The sequence below is a fragment of the Larimichthys crocea genome, chromosome XX, assembly GCF_000972845.2.
Source record: "Larimichthys crocea isolate SSNF chromosome XX, L_crocea_2.0, whole genome shotgun sequence".
NCBI lineage: Eukaryota > Metazoa > Chordata > Actinopteri > Sciaenidae > Larimichthys > Larimichthys crocea.
Window position 1 is genome coordinate 11,886,276 of NC_040030.1, and position 13,974 is coordinate 11,900,249.

General features: G+C 45.3%; 1 protein-coding gene across 5 annotated transcripts; it reads left to right on the top strand.

Moving 5' to 3' along the window:
- The first annotated feature begins 61 nt into the window (after nt 1–61).
- Nucleotides 62–11,668, top strand: tmem168a (transmembrane protein 168a). Of its 5 annotated transcripts, none has more exons than XM_027272303.1 (6): nt 62–105; nt 1,402–2,294; nt 2,423–2,698; nt 4,442–4,584; nt 7,577–7,854; nt 10,060–11,668. In XM_027272303.1, the coding sequence occupies exons 2-6, from the start codon at nt 1,458–1,460 to the stop codon at nt 10,608–10,610; spliced, it is 2,085 nt and encodes a 694-aa protein (XP_027128104.1). In that variant the 5' UTR covers nt 62–105; nt 1,402–1,457; the 3' UTR covers nt 10,611–11,668. The 5 variants fall into 5 exon arrangements, with proteins under 5 accessions (XP_027128104.1, XP_027128105.1, XP_010747523.2 ...); XM_027272304.1 differs by lacking the exon at nt 62–105 and adding an exon at nt 147–279; XM_010749221.3 differs by lacking the exon at nt 62–105 and adding an exon at nt 813–915.
- The last annotated feature ends 2,306 nt before the right edge of the window (nt 11,669–13,974 follow it).

Genomic DNA, 13,974 nt, shown 5'->3' on the forward strand with positions numbered 1-13,974 from the left:
CATGTCCCAGCCTGAAAAAAAAAGGAACGTTTGACTCTATTGACCCTTGTGAGATGCCGTACAAATCCAGGAAGCGTTCGCTGCTGTCACCCAAACAAAAACCATGTAAGCGACATTTTGACGATAAAAAACACCCGCTGTGAACTTTTTAAACCCCGCTCACTCTGACGTCTGCGTAAGGGTCGCTCGCTTCATCTTTTCACTGTCGGTCAGACGATTTAAAGCGGGACTCGACGAGTTATCCGAGCGGGAAGAGGGGAAAGTCTGCGGGGAGGCTATGTGAGTTAGCACAACTCCTGCCACATCGTCACAGGCTGAAGGGCCGAGGTTACTGTTTGTTGACATGTTTCCGAGCTGTCTGACGCGTTTATATCGACTGTTTATCTGCCGTGGTGAGCATGTTATTAATTATTATAATCTACTGTTGCTATAGCACCCCTCTGTGAAGCCATTTGTTCAGGTTAGGGATGAGTTATGGCGGTAAAACCGGTTAGAGAAGCTCACACCAGCGTTAATTAAACTAAATACGTGAGTTATGAGATGCAGGTTGAGTTTTGACTTTACTAATACTGAATGCATAAAACTGGTTCCTTATTAGCACTATTACATAAATCGTATCACTTGATTCACATTAAGTTTATTAGTTCATCTATATTAAACCTATGTCATTGAAATGGATGGAAATTTTCTGTGTAATTGAAATGCACAATAGCCAAAATATTTCTTTTGAGAGTACGGTGCTGTTTCATACAACAGTAACAAGACATTTCATGTTTTCTTCTTACATTTCCGGTTGTGTGTTTGCTGCCACATATCCCAGCCTGAAAAAAAAGCGAACGTTTGACTCTATTGACCCTTGTGAGATGCCGTACAAATCCAGGAAGCGTTCGCTGCTGTCATCCAAACAAAAACCATGTAAGCGACATTTTGACGATAAAAACATCCCGCTGTCAACTTTTTAAACCCCGCTCACTCTGACGTCTGCGTAAGGGTCGCTCGCTTGATCTTTTGACTGTCGGTCAGACAGCTTTAAAGCGGGACTCGACGAGTTATCCGAGCGGGAAGAGAGGGAAAGTCTGCGGGGAGGCTATGTGAGTTAGCACAACTCCTGCCACATCGTCACAGGCTGAAGGGCCGAGGTTACTCTTTGTTGACATGTTTCCGAGCTGTCTGACGCGTTTATTCCGACTGTTTATCCGCCGTGTGAGCATGTTATTATTATTAATAATCATACTGTTGCCATAGCACCCCTCTGTGAAGCCATTTGTTCAGGTTAGGGATGAGTTATGGCGGTAAAACCGGTTAGAGAAGCTCCCACCAGCGTTAATTAAACTAAATAAGTGAGTTATATTGTTGATACAGGTTGATATTTATTAAGTAACACTGCTTTTTTCTTCACAGGGGTTGATTTTGGAGTATGTGACCAAAGAGGCGTCGTCTTGTTTCAAAGTCAAACCATGGCTCGGGACGAGGAAGAGGAAGAGGGGCTGACGGTGGAAGGACCCAAAGAGGTGGACATGTTCACATCGGTGCGTTGCCTTGGTTACCTGTCCAGCGTCAACCTCCTGGTCGCCGTGTGCGTCGGCATGTACGTACGCTGGGAGGTGACGAGCGAGCCCATGATCCTCGTCATCTTCATCCTGGGCCTCTTCGTCCTGGGCATAGCCAGCATCCTCCATTACTACTTCGCCATGGAGAAAGCCAGCCTCAGCTTGTTCCACCTGTGGTTCGGCTTTCTGCTCGGCCTTCTGTGCTTCCTCAACAGCCCCGCCTTGGATTTGAATGTCAAGGAACTGGTCACCAACTATCTGCTGTTGGCCAGCGTGATCATGAAAGCGGTGTGGGCTGCGACGGAGCGGATATGCAGCTCCGTTCGTTACAAACCCACCTTGCTGACGTCGGCTGAGCTGCTGGAGCTCCTTGGATTCGGCATTGCCAGCACTACCATGCTTCTCCACAAGTCAATAGCCATAATAGGCTTGGTGGTGGCCCTGGGGGCTCTCATTGTGGACCTGAGGATGAAATCCCTCCTGGCTTTGCCTAACCTGGCAAGTTTTGCCTTGGTTACCTCTCTGGTGTTTTTCCAGGCTTTAGGAATAACAGCCAACCCTTACGCCTTAGGCTGCTACCTGGGCAGGCTGCTGTGCGAGCCCGTGTTGGACATCTACTTCAGTGGGCTGGGCTCCAGCGAGCGCTGGATACCGGTGCTCTCCATGGGGAAGGTGTGGAGGAGGCTGTCCCTGCTGCCTCTGAGTCTGATTGAGCTGGGCTTCTTTGTCCTTGCCGCCTTAAAGGTAGACTCAGTAAAATTGATATTTCTGTTACATGTCAAACTCAGTCAATTCTTACAATTCGTAACCCTTACAAAGCATTTAGTTACATAATTTGCGGCTGTGTCTAACCATTCCTTTGCCTTCCGTAGCTTGGCCACTTGGAGCTTTGGTATCTGGTGATCCCAGGTTTCTGCCTCTTTGGCCTTTTCTGGTCCATCTGCCACATAATTCTGCTGATCACAATATGGGGCTTCCACACCAAGTTGAGTGACTGTCAGAAGGCCTGGCGGGCCCAGAGATCCAGTAGCCGGAGTCTCAACCAAGTCATGGCCTCCAGGGGCATCCGACACTTCTGCCTCATCTCAGAACGCCTCGTGTTCTTCAGTATCCTGTCGACGGTCATACTGGGAGCTGTGTCCTGGCAGGTAGGAGACACAAGCAGCATTATTACCTTGTCGTATTGCCGAGACACCTCTTGGGTGCGTTAATCAGGTCAGAGTCTTTAACACTTTCACGGAAAACCCCCCCCAAAACTTGCTTCCTCTCGGAGCACATTTAGTTTCAAGACAAGGCGTCTATAAACATCAGACACACCCTTGTTCCAAACTCTGGAGAGAGATGCTTGTGGCGGTGTGTCGTTAGCAGCCGCTTCCCAAAGCTGAGGCACTTATGCTCTCATGCGGAACCAATTTAATTAGCACTTTAATATCCCTATCTACTCGCATAAAGAGCAGCAATAACTTATTTAGCCTTATTAGACGTTTACCCTGTAAGAGTCTCACGGGCCTGAGTCCTAATTTGAGATGTGCACATTGTTGATGTCAGAGAGAAAAGCGGGAGCTGTCTGGAGTCACGTATCAGGAAGTTAGCGTTTAGGCCTCTTCTTGTGTGTTTTACAGCTTTTTTTTTATTTGCCTGCACTGTTGGACTGCAGTAATATGTGGTCAATAGCTCACATTTACATTCTTTCTCATGCACACGCACACACACACACACACACAGAGAATAACAGCAACGTTGGTGCAATCTCATGCAGCCTCAGCGATAAACACAGCCGTTGTGAAACCGAGAACATCCAGAGAGGTGTTGATTCAACTTTATGCAAATGTTTTAAGGCCACAGCTCGCAGCGTTTCATCGGATTCAGATGGTAGCTCCACCCAAGTAAACTTGCCGGTTCAAAGACATTATTATTTATATTGTATGTATTATATCTTCCTCTCAGGGAAATGCGTTTTGGAAGTGTGGATTGACAGAAAAGCAGAATTTGTGCACTTGTATAGAATCGACTTCCCTAATCGGAAGTCAGCTCGTGAACGCAGCCGCTCACGAGCATCCCCTTACTCCCACAGCTCGGGGTCAGCTCCTGCAAATCAATTATCAATCTGTGAGAACCACTGCTCCTTTTTTTTATACTGCATTGTGCTGCCTTTGCTTATAACCTTATATTCCTATATAGTCACCGGATAATGTATTGTTACACTTTTAAGGGGTATGCAACTTCATAAAAGTTAAGTGAATGCGTGTAACACATTTTTCAACTCAGGCGTACCCTAAGCAGTTCAATATATTCCGCAAACTCAAGTGTGGCTCCACTTAACCATGCAGGTATTGATTTGCATTCTCGGATACGTCGCCGTGCTATGAAATCAAAGTGGCTTTTTGAGGACGCTAAATTGCATTGCATTATACCGTCACAATGACTCAAGAAATTGATTACACTGAAAGCCTAACGGTGCTTTGTAGCACAAGATCTGCTTAATGTCGCTGTGTATTTAGTGCATGTGCGGGAAAGCAGTTTTGTGTGTGGGGTAGTGACTTTTAAAAATTAAGACGGAAAGAAAGGAAACTTGATGTAGATGACAAGATGATAAAATTATAATGGTTTTATTCCACTGACTCGAGGCTACCCAGAAAGTACAGGCTCGTACGCTGCAGTAATTATTCTGCTTGTGATGTATGTTTAGTCTGCTGTTGTGCGCTGCGTTGTGTCTCCGTTCACTTAGGTCCTGTCATGATTCGTCTTGTGATAATAACACTGTGTCAGCGCCATATCTTCTAACTGGTGTTACAAGGTGTCACCGCCAATTATACGGCTCTGATTGCTTCAGTCCAAGCTTGCAAGTGGTGAATGAAAGTGACTCTGATTCTTTCTCTTTTCTTTTGTAGCCCTCCAGCGGTCTCTTTCTCAGCGCTCTGCTGGTGGTGCTGCCTTTGGAGTCTCTGGCCCATGGCTTGTTCCACGAGCTGGGCAGCTGCCTGGGGGGAACCTGCGTTGGCTACGCTCTGGTCATACCCACTGCTTACTGCAGGTAATAAAGACACATGAATATATATAGGCGCATACACGCTTTAACTAAAATATGCAGCAGGGTTGCAAAGGGGTGGAAAGTTTCCATGAGAAATTAAGCTAGGGAATTTTGGAAATATTTGAAAATTTCAAACTTTCCATGGAAATTATAGTATTAGTATAGTAGTAGTATATATATAAATGTATGGGAATTAACCGGAAATTGAGGGTAAGCTAGCATCATCATAAGATAGCCTCATAAATGGTCAATGAAATAATGCTATAGTTATCTATCTACTGCATGAATAATAATGCTGTTTGCAAGTTAAACATTAATACCATGCAACATATTTCCCCCATAATATCATCAAAACTAAGTAAGCAATGTGCTATGTGCATGTGATTGAGGAATAGCAGATATTCCAGTGTACTTGCATAAAATCTGGTTGTTTTAGTCAAGATATATTTCCCCAACTATATTTAAGTTCCCTGTTCCCTTCAATTTTGTAAATTCCTGGTTTATTCCTGTTTATTTCCATTAATTCTGATGAAAAGTTTCCAGCTTTGAAAGAAAAGTCTGAAAAAAGGCTGCGTAAGTTTCCAGCTTTGAAAGAAAAGTCTGAAAAAAGGCTGCGTTAGATGTGTGATTCAGTGAAAGAAGTGTAACAGCAACTTGAAATGGGCTGTCTGAACTGGCTCACAGGCCTTTTATTAATCATTCAATCGATAAAATGTCCTAAATTGCTTATTTTAGCTGCAAGCCAAAATTTCTTACACTTCTAAATCTTCAAATTGCTTGTTTTGTCAAAGTAAAACTAAACCCCAAAGATTTTGAAGATACAAAACAAAGACGATCAGGGATGGTCGGTTGGTCCAGGGATTTAGGAGGCTCACCATGTAATCTGAGTCCAGCTCAGAAACCTAAATGTTAAACACCATCCTTTATTTCTCTCCCCTCATTTTCTGTCCTCTCTCTACCGTCTAAACGAGGCAGAAATCAACCAAAAAAGTCCTAAAACCAACAAAAAACCAACAGAGAAACGCTGAATAATCTTCATATTTGAAGTAAAAAAAAGTCTGACATTTATCAGAATTGTTGTAATTTGCCAGTTGTGGCTGCGGATAACATTTATTTTAAACCGACTCAATTAAATCTGATTGTTTATCAGTGAATCACTTCAAATGTCAAAAAAATAGTGCTACGGTGTAACTGTGTCTGTCACAGTTTCATAAAGCCCCAAATCCTCACAAATAACGAGCTGCAGCCGGAGAAACATTTGCTGTTTTTGCTCGAAAGTGACTCATCAATTAATCCAGCGGCGCACTAGTACATACACTCCTACTGTATTGACGGATATTTACTTACCAGCTAAGCGTGACTTTGTGGAACACTCGATCATCTCACAACGCCACGTTCGCGCGCTGGACCTGCTTTGCCCCCGACGTCGAAGCCTTTCTTGGCATCCCGTGCGCTGATAAATATGATCACTCATTCCAACTCCCTCCTCAGTTACCACAAAACTGGATAAATAGGCCAGTAACTATGCATAAACATGCCGCTAATGTTCGGGCCCTTAAGGGATCATCCCTGCCCTCTCTCCGCAGCATACTAAGTTGCTCGGCTGTTAGCCATTAGCCGCCGCTGCCTCTCCCGGTGCCCTCTCAGTCAGCCAAGCGTTTTTCGAAATAGTTTTGATGATGCCTGATTTCTAGCTGGCTGTATATATTTCTGATCGCTCTCTGTCTAATCAACCTTTTAGCTGATAGCATTCAGAGGGGGATGCCAGCCTCACGCGTCTTTAACCCTCCAGGTGATTTTGAATGCAGGCCCTGCATGTCCTGCTGGAACTGTGGACACTCTGTATGCGAGGCCGCATGTGCACAGTCCACGGGGGGGGGGGACCGAGAGCATGATGAGAATGCAGCGGTGTATAATCGGCTGTTTGATGGCTGCAGATCATGTTTTCACAATGACAAGAAGCCCCACGGGGGAGATGAGAGAGATGAGGGGTGAGGGTAAAACACGGGGAGGCTGCTGAGACGACGAGGGGAAGAAAAACACAGAGGGAGAGGACCGAGGTTGTAAACAGTGAGAGAGGGTGGTGGTAAAAATGGGGAGGGAAGAAAGAGGGACAAATGGCAAAGCAAGGAGAGGAATAGTGAAGGAGAAGAGCGACATCTGAAAAGATCAGATGGGTTTTAGGTGAACGGTGTGCTTGCCGAGCCGCGCACACGTCAACTAACGTAGTATATCTTTATAGCGGGCTGAAAACATGAAAAAAAAGTGCGCACTGAATTCTCTAAACCGGAAACCAGCTCAACAAAAAGAAACTCTCACCTGTTCTTGTCAAGGTGAGGTTGAAGGGGACGGCGTATAATATAATCGCAGAGTGACACAGACGTCTATAAGAGTGAAATATGACTGTGCCGTCCGCTTGGCCGTGAATTACATCAAGTCCGGAGATAGATAGAGAATGTATGGCCGCGCTGAATAGCTTTTAGCCTTGACTTTATGCGTGCGCGTGTGTGTGCGTGCCCTCTTATGTTATCACTCACTGTTATCATCAGGCAGGCCTTTGTGCCGCATGCGTCCACACACACACGTTTCTAAAAATCACTTGGCCCTCAGCTATCTTTAACCTCACTTCTCACTCTCATTTCGTCACCCCGCGCAATTCTCCTCTCTATAGCCACCTTTCTTTCCATTTAAAAAAAAAATAAAAAATCCTTTTATTCTTGACTTCCTTTACATCCCCGAGGCTAATGTCATTTCTTTCAGCAGCGATCCACCACTCAGCACTCCTTCCATGTCCCTTTCCCTCCCTATCTCCTGTCATCGCAGCTACTCCACCCTGCTATGTGTGAAAATATCAACTTCTCACTCATTCGTCTCTTGTCTGCTCGTGCCCCCCATCTCTCATCCACCTCCACCTCTGACAAGCCACCTAACTCAAGTCTCCCTCGGAGTAGAAGTTCTTCATACATCCTCTCGTCTCTCTCTCTTTTCCGTCCAGCGCTGATGGCCAGCCCACTCTGCTCCCACCCGAGCAGGTGCAACAGCTGAACCTGCGCTCGACGGGCATGCTGAACAACGTGCAGCGCCTCTTCTCCCACCACATGATCCAGACGTTCGGCTGCGACTACTCCACCAGCGGCGTCACGTTGGAGGCCTTGCTGACGAAGCTGCGCAACTTTCTGGAGCTACGAACGGATGACGGACCCCGCCATGACACCTTTCTCATTTTCTACAGTGGGCACACGCACAAAGGCACCGGATCCTGGGCTCTGGCTGGTGAGAGCTGCATATGTTTTTTTTTATTCGTGACCTATTTTATTTAATCATTGAATTTAGCTGAATAAATATGGAAATTACTAGTCTGACACTTCATGTACCGCAATACCACTATGTACCATTTCAGGCACAACAAACATATTTCATTGCAGGTAACCTTGGTGTGCTTTTAAATTAAAGTGCATACATACTGTGAGATGAGATAATAAATAAAATACAACACAGACAACCACGCACCATCCAAAAGACTTTGACAAAGACTCTGCAGATACATTTCTAGTAGACCTAGTATTATTACAGAGATTCCCAACCAGGTGTAGTCCTTGAAAACTTTTGAAAATAGACACAAATAGACATAGGTCATTGAAAGCGCTGCGCTACAGAAGACAAGAGACCACATAGTGTACTGTCACTGTAACACGGCACAGTTGCGACGCGTTCACACCTTGGAGCCTCTCTCTCTCTCTTTTTAATTGCTGCCTGCGAGCTTCGGCAAAGCCTGCTAGTTCTCATTCTAAAAATTCTCAGTGTTAGAACGGTAATTAACCTTGATCTTGCCACAAACTGCGTTGTGTTAGGTCCTCGGATTTAGGGAATTTGATATTTAAGCAGGTGTGGGAACCCTGTCACATATTGAGGCAGCTGCAATGCCTGAACATTACATTTGGAGAAAAGTAGCGAGCGAGCAGAGAAGTTTAAATAGTAACGAGCCTAAGGTAATAAATTATCAGGTTAGTGGTGGATGGATAAAAGTAATAGATTAACAGTTCACATGATGGGCTGTTGAGGTACATCAAAGACAAAAGGTTGGGAACCACTGTGTTTGGTGGTTTGATTATTACTATTAATTATTAGATGTCACTATGTTCCTTGTAGAGCAAACAAAGTACATAAATAAACAAAGGGAGAACACACACACAGGTAATTTATCAGGGTTCAGTCCGTGAATCCAGCTGGATAGTCTCTGTGTTCCCCCTTTGGGGATCGTGTTCTCCATGGACTGTAAACAATGACGCACGCGACTCTGAGTCAAAAAGTTGGCGCTATGGAAGAGAGCGAAGAGACTGTCCACAAAAGGCAAAAGATGTCCAAAGTTCGGGATCAGTTGTTCAAACCTGTCGTTTCTGTCACACATTATGCAATTACTCGATTAATCGCTGAAATATTCGGTAGAATACTCGACTTCAAAAAGAATCGATAGCTGCGGCCCTAAGCTGTTGTGTGAGATGCCATAATGTAGATATTGCATTCTCTCTGCAAACTCAATTTGCATTTTAGTCTGATGTCTGTTCTTTTCATTTCCCTTCCTCTCGGCCAATCAGAGTCCAATTTGCACAGATCAGACAAGTTAGCGAAAGAGTTCAGATACTCGTGAAGGACGCGGCCCAGCTGCTTGTTTTTTTGTTTTTTTTTTCCAGTCGAGAAGATTTTGTGAAATTTGCAGACAGCCCGCTGTGACACAGGCGTTCCCTCAACAGAAATGAGAATCGCAGCGGGTTAACACCGTGTCAGCTCCGGCTCTTCTTACATGACACATTATCTCTGCGTGCTGCTGCAAACGAGGAAAAAAAACAAAAACACATTGAAAAGATAATCACTTTCCCGTGTCACTAACATGAAGGGACAGGTTCAGTTGGGGTTCAGTGGATAATTGTACACATTTGAAATCCAAATTGGGAACAGTCACTGATTTCAAGACAGGTTTTTAGCTCTGCTGATCTGTTGCTTTAGTATCGCAACAGCAGCGTCTCTAAATCCAAACAGAAATCAGTCCTTGATGCCGTTGCTCCGCAGCCAGCACCAGCAGTCATTCTTCTCCTCGAGCTCTTATTTAGTTACCTAGCACAGGCTCCACAGCTCTGATCTTTGCACTTTGGATGTGCCATCTGGAAAATGACATCTTTGTGCAATTTATGTGGTTGTGATGACAGCGCTTAGACAGACAGACAGACAGTCCCTCAAGTGAAGGTTGACAGGTTTGATCCCTGAAAAGCCACAGTGTCCATCAGCGGCCGCATGTCATGCTGAAATGTCCTTGAACACAACACTGATACACCCATAGCAGAGTTTTGGCTCCAAACATGAAAATGCAAATAAATCTGACGCACGTAGCTCAAAAAGCCCTTTAATCGCCAAAACAAAGAGATCTTATTCATCACTCTCTCCCTTTTCTTTCTCTTTTCATCCCACTATCATCTGCTGCAGGAGGTGAGAGCCTCCACCTGGCCCAGCTGCTGGAGTTATGGAAGGAGAAGAATGCCGGCCACTGCTCCCGTCTCATCATCGTCCTGGATACCGAAAACTCCCTCCCCTGGGTGAAGGAGGTGCGCAGGATGGAGGGCGTCTACATAGCCGTGCAGGGGGCCGAGCTGTCCACAACAAGGGTGGACCCAGAGGCCGGAGACATCCCGTTCCTCGGGGACTTCACCTCCGAGTGGGTGGAGTTCAACTGCAACCCAGACAGCGACACCCAGTGGTCCGAAAAGGGGAGGACAATGACGGCCATCTACGGCGTGTCCAAACGCTGGAGCGACTACACGCTTCACCTTCCCACCGGAAGCGACGTGGCCAAGCACTGGAAGACACACTTCCCTAAGGCTACATATCCCATGGTGCACCTCTCCAACTGGTGCTGCGGCCTCAACCTGTTCTGGTTATGTAGCGTCTGTCTGCGCTGCTTCAGGAGGTGTAAGCTCGCATGGTTTCCACCGGCTGTTCTGGACACGGGGCAGGGCATTAAACTGGTGCACTCTTAGAAATGAGGTGAAGCTGGGCAGAGTGAGAACAAGGGCGGAGTAAAATATGGCCTTCTTTTCGAAAGGTTGTTCGGCTCCTTCAAATGTATTTTTGAATAACGTTTAATTGCCATCACACAGAGACGTTGTTTGGGGGTAATTTTAGAGCAAAATCGGTTCAATTTTATAAAAAGCAACCCTGTTTAAGGGAGTGAAAAGCCAAATAAAAGAACCTCTTATGTGCTTTTAATGGTGATCTCCAAAAAAATTGGATAAAACCTTATTAAGTATGTAATTATGGTTTATTTATGAGGTACAAGAAAAATAATAATTGTGTATTTCTGTATGCGTTTTTTAATTTTTTCGGGACTGTCATTTACCATTACGATAATTATTTCTTTTGATGTGTTTTTTTTTTTTTTACATGTAATTTTTTTCATCCACACGGTGCCTTGAAAATGGATTGGGGGTCACCTTGAATGCCTTATTCCTTATATGTAAATGTATGTATATACCCTTACGTTGCCTCTTATTTATATTCAGAGGATTTAGCTCATGCCGTTTACTTAAACTGTGTAAGCAGGGAGCGTCTTCCTCAAGCCTTGACGTCGCGTTGGGGATGAACTCGGTGACCTTTTGGGTAACGGACGGTCCAACCAAGATGCCAACCTGTTGCTCTTTGCTGTCGGATCTTTTTCTCGTCACTTTCAAGCTGTTTGAAGTTAAGGCCTCGTGCTGTTTATTTAGACAAATTAATTTGCTCGCTGTTGACCTCGCCATGCTGTGAAACAGTGACTTAGCATGCAAAAAGACAAATCAAGAAGCTCCCAATGCTTTTTTTCTTCTTTTTTTCTTACTGCACTGACCTTAGGAACTCATATTGACCATCCTTTATTTCCCACTTTATTTGCGGTGTTGGATCTCTTTAAACTCTGGAGTGGATTGCTGCCTTAAAGTTAATGTTTCACTGTGATGTTTCCAACAGGTGAAGTGGCATTTTTTGCACGTGCCTCTCTTTGAGTTATGCCTGAAAGTGTCAACATTAAACTTGGATAATAAAACCATACATATGAGATACATACAAGTTTGATTTTAAATGGCCGGGTCTTTGGCTTTACAGACGCTGAACAAATACAGACTCCGCTCTGTGGAAAAACTAAAATGAGAAAGGGTGTAAAGGGAAAATGAAACAATACATGACACAGTATCTCTGAGGGATTTGCTCACTGAGCTTTCACCTCAGTTAGTCGCAGTGCCTGGCTGGACATGGTGTCCAAAGGCGCTGCTGGGTATTTCGCTGGTCTCAGAGAGCTGAAGTTGGGGCCTGAAGGGTACTATTAGGCTTGGGGAGACCTTGGTGAGATGAAAGCTGACATTAGAAACACCATTTCATATCAGCTTTCATCCATAACATGCAACGAGGAGAGCGAAGGGGGGGAAAAAACGGCACAAACCAGAGCAACCTTTCACTCGCTCGTGACTTGCTGTTTCGGGTGCCGTGTATATCAAAACCATTAGGCAGGTATGAGCAATAAGCTGAGTATTCACAGTGGCAATTAGTGAAAAAGAGACAAGTATAAATGCTGCGTCGTGTGGGCGTTCTTTTCATTGCTGTAGCCTGCAAGCTGCGGTTATAGCTAAAGTCAGGGACTTGTGTATATGGTGGGATCATTTATGAGAATATTAGATTACGGTCCGGATTCATCTCCTAAACTGGATTAGGTAATAAAAGAGCCAGCCGCCTCTGAGGCCCGTGTGGATATGCTGAGTCAGAGCCCGCCTTACTTGCTCTCAAACACACACACACACATCAACACACACATATGCGTAGATACAACCACACACACCAATTCTCTCCTGCCTTTCTGTGCTCCTGCTTCTCTACAGCTGAGACTCCCGTCTGTGGGTAATTACAGCCTGTCATGGGGCGTTACCTCCTAATACAGGCAAAGTGATGTGCCTGACGCTTGCCTGCAATTTATTTGGGGAAATAAATGTGCTTTTATAGCCCGAGTTGAATCTTAGCACAGGGAATGGAGCAGCAAATACATCAGCTGTTCCTCTATTATTGTTTATTCAAATCCATCTGAAGGCACAGTAGGGGGGGGGGCGGCAATTTCATGCCCTTTCTTGAATACAATTTTAGGTTACTTAAAAAAAGCTTTGAGCCAGATGCTTGGTGTTTAGTACTCGGTTTATTCATCATTATCTGAGAGAATGTCTGAACTCTGCAGGGAGCACTCTGTTTCATAAGTAATAATTGACTTTCAGTGATTTTAAAACTTAAACTAGTCTGTTGTCAGTTTTTGCAACCTCTATAGGCATCCTCCATCCCTGCCACACCTCACTGATATCCAGGGGGCCTTCATTTTAAGCTAAATGTACTAGAACCAGATATATACATAAATGCTGAATGTCCCCTTTTTCTCTTCCTCCCTGGAACAGAAGGAGTAATGGGATGAGAGATTACAGATTCAGCAGCATCGCTGTTCCAACTTTTCTGCCCTGCTTTTCAGGAGGCCTGCTCGCTGTGGCTCGCAGTGGGTCCGACATTGAAATGTCAAAGCCATTATCTCAAATTACAAAGGCAGAGGATGCGTTTAGTAGCCGTTTAACCGTGCAACGCTCCCCCGCTATGCAGACAATCATTTGGAAGAGGCTGCCAAAATCTGTCCGTTCTCAGGCTTCTCTTTCATCGTGGGACTTTCTTTGAAACGCATATGGTCGTTTGATATCAGACCGTATGCATCAGAAGCTACATTATTTGGCAGGACACATGCACATGATTTACTTCCTGCCAGGATGTTGGAAGAGAAAATATGGCCATTTTGGACCCGTATCTATCTTCTTGGAAGGACAATGCGTTTGGAAAGTTCAGGGAACAGTCTGACATTTTGGGAAATGTGCTTTTTTGCTTTCTTGCTGAGTTAGACTGACTCTTACCCCTGTATGGTAAATATGTACCTGGAGCAGCGCTGGTCCTGGCCCCATTTGCGCCCCAAGGCGAACATTTTCTCGTGCGCCCTCACGGCCACCCGTGCGCCCCTGGATGCGCCGTGCGCCCCCATCAGTCTGTCCGCCGCCCCCCTCTGCCTTGTCAACGCCCCGCTCCCGGGGCGCCCGCTCCACTAACTTATTGAGCGGTATCGAACATTTGCGAGGTTTTTTTCTTTTTCGGGGGCTCGTGCGCCCCCCATGGAGACTGCGCCCTGGGCGGCCGCCCACATTGCCCATAGCTAAGACCGGCCCTGACCACAGTTGCCAGACAATTAGTGACTAATTAGTTTAGAAGTGCTGGTTGACAGTTTTGTTACCTTTGGACCAATGACAGTATAAAGAATGGACATGAGTGATATCACCTGAAACAATATGCCAGTGGTGCTGG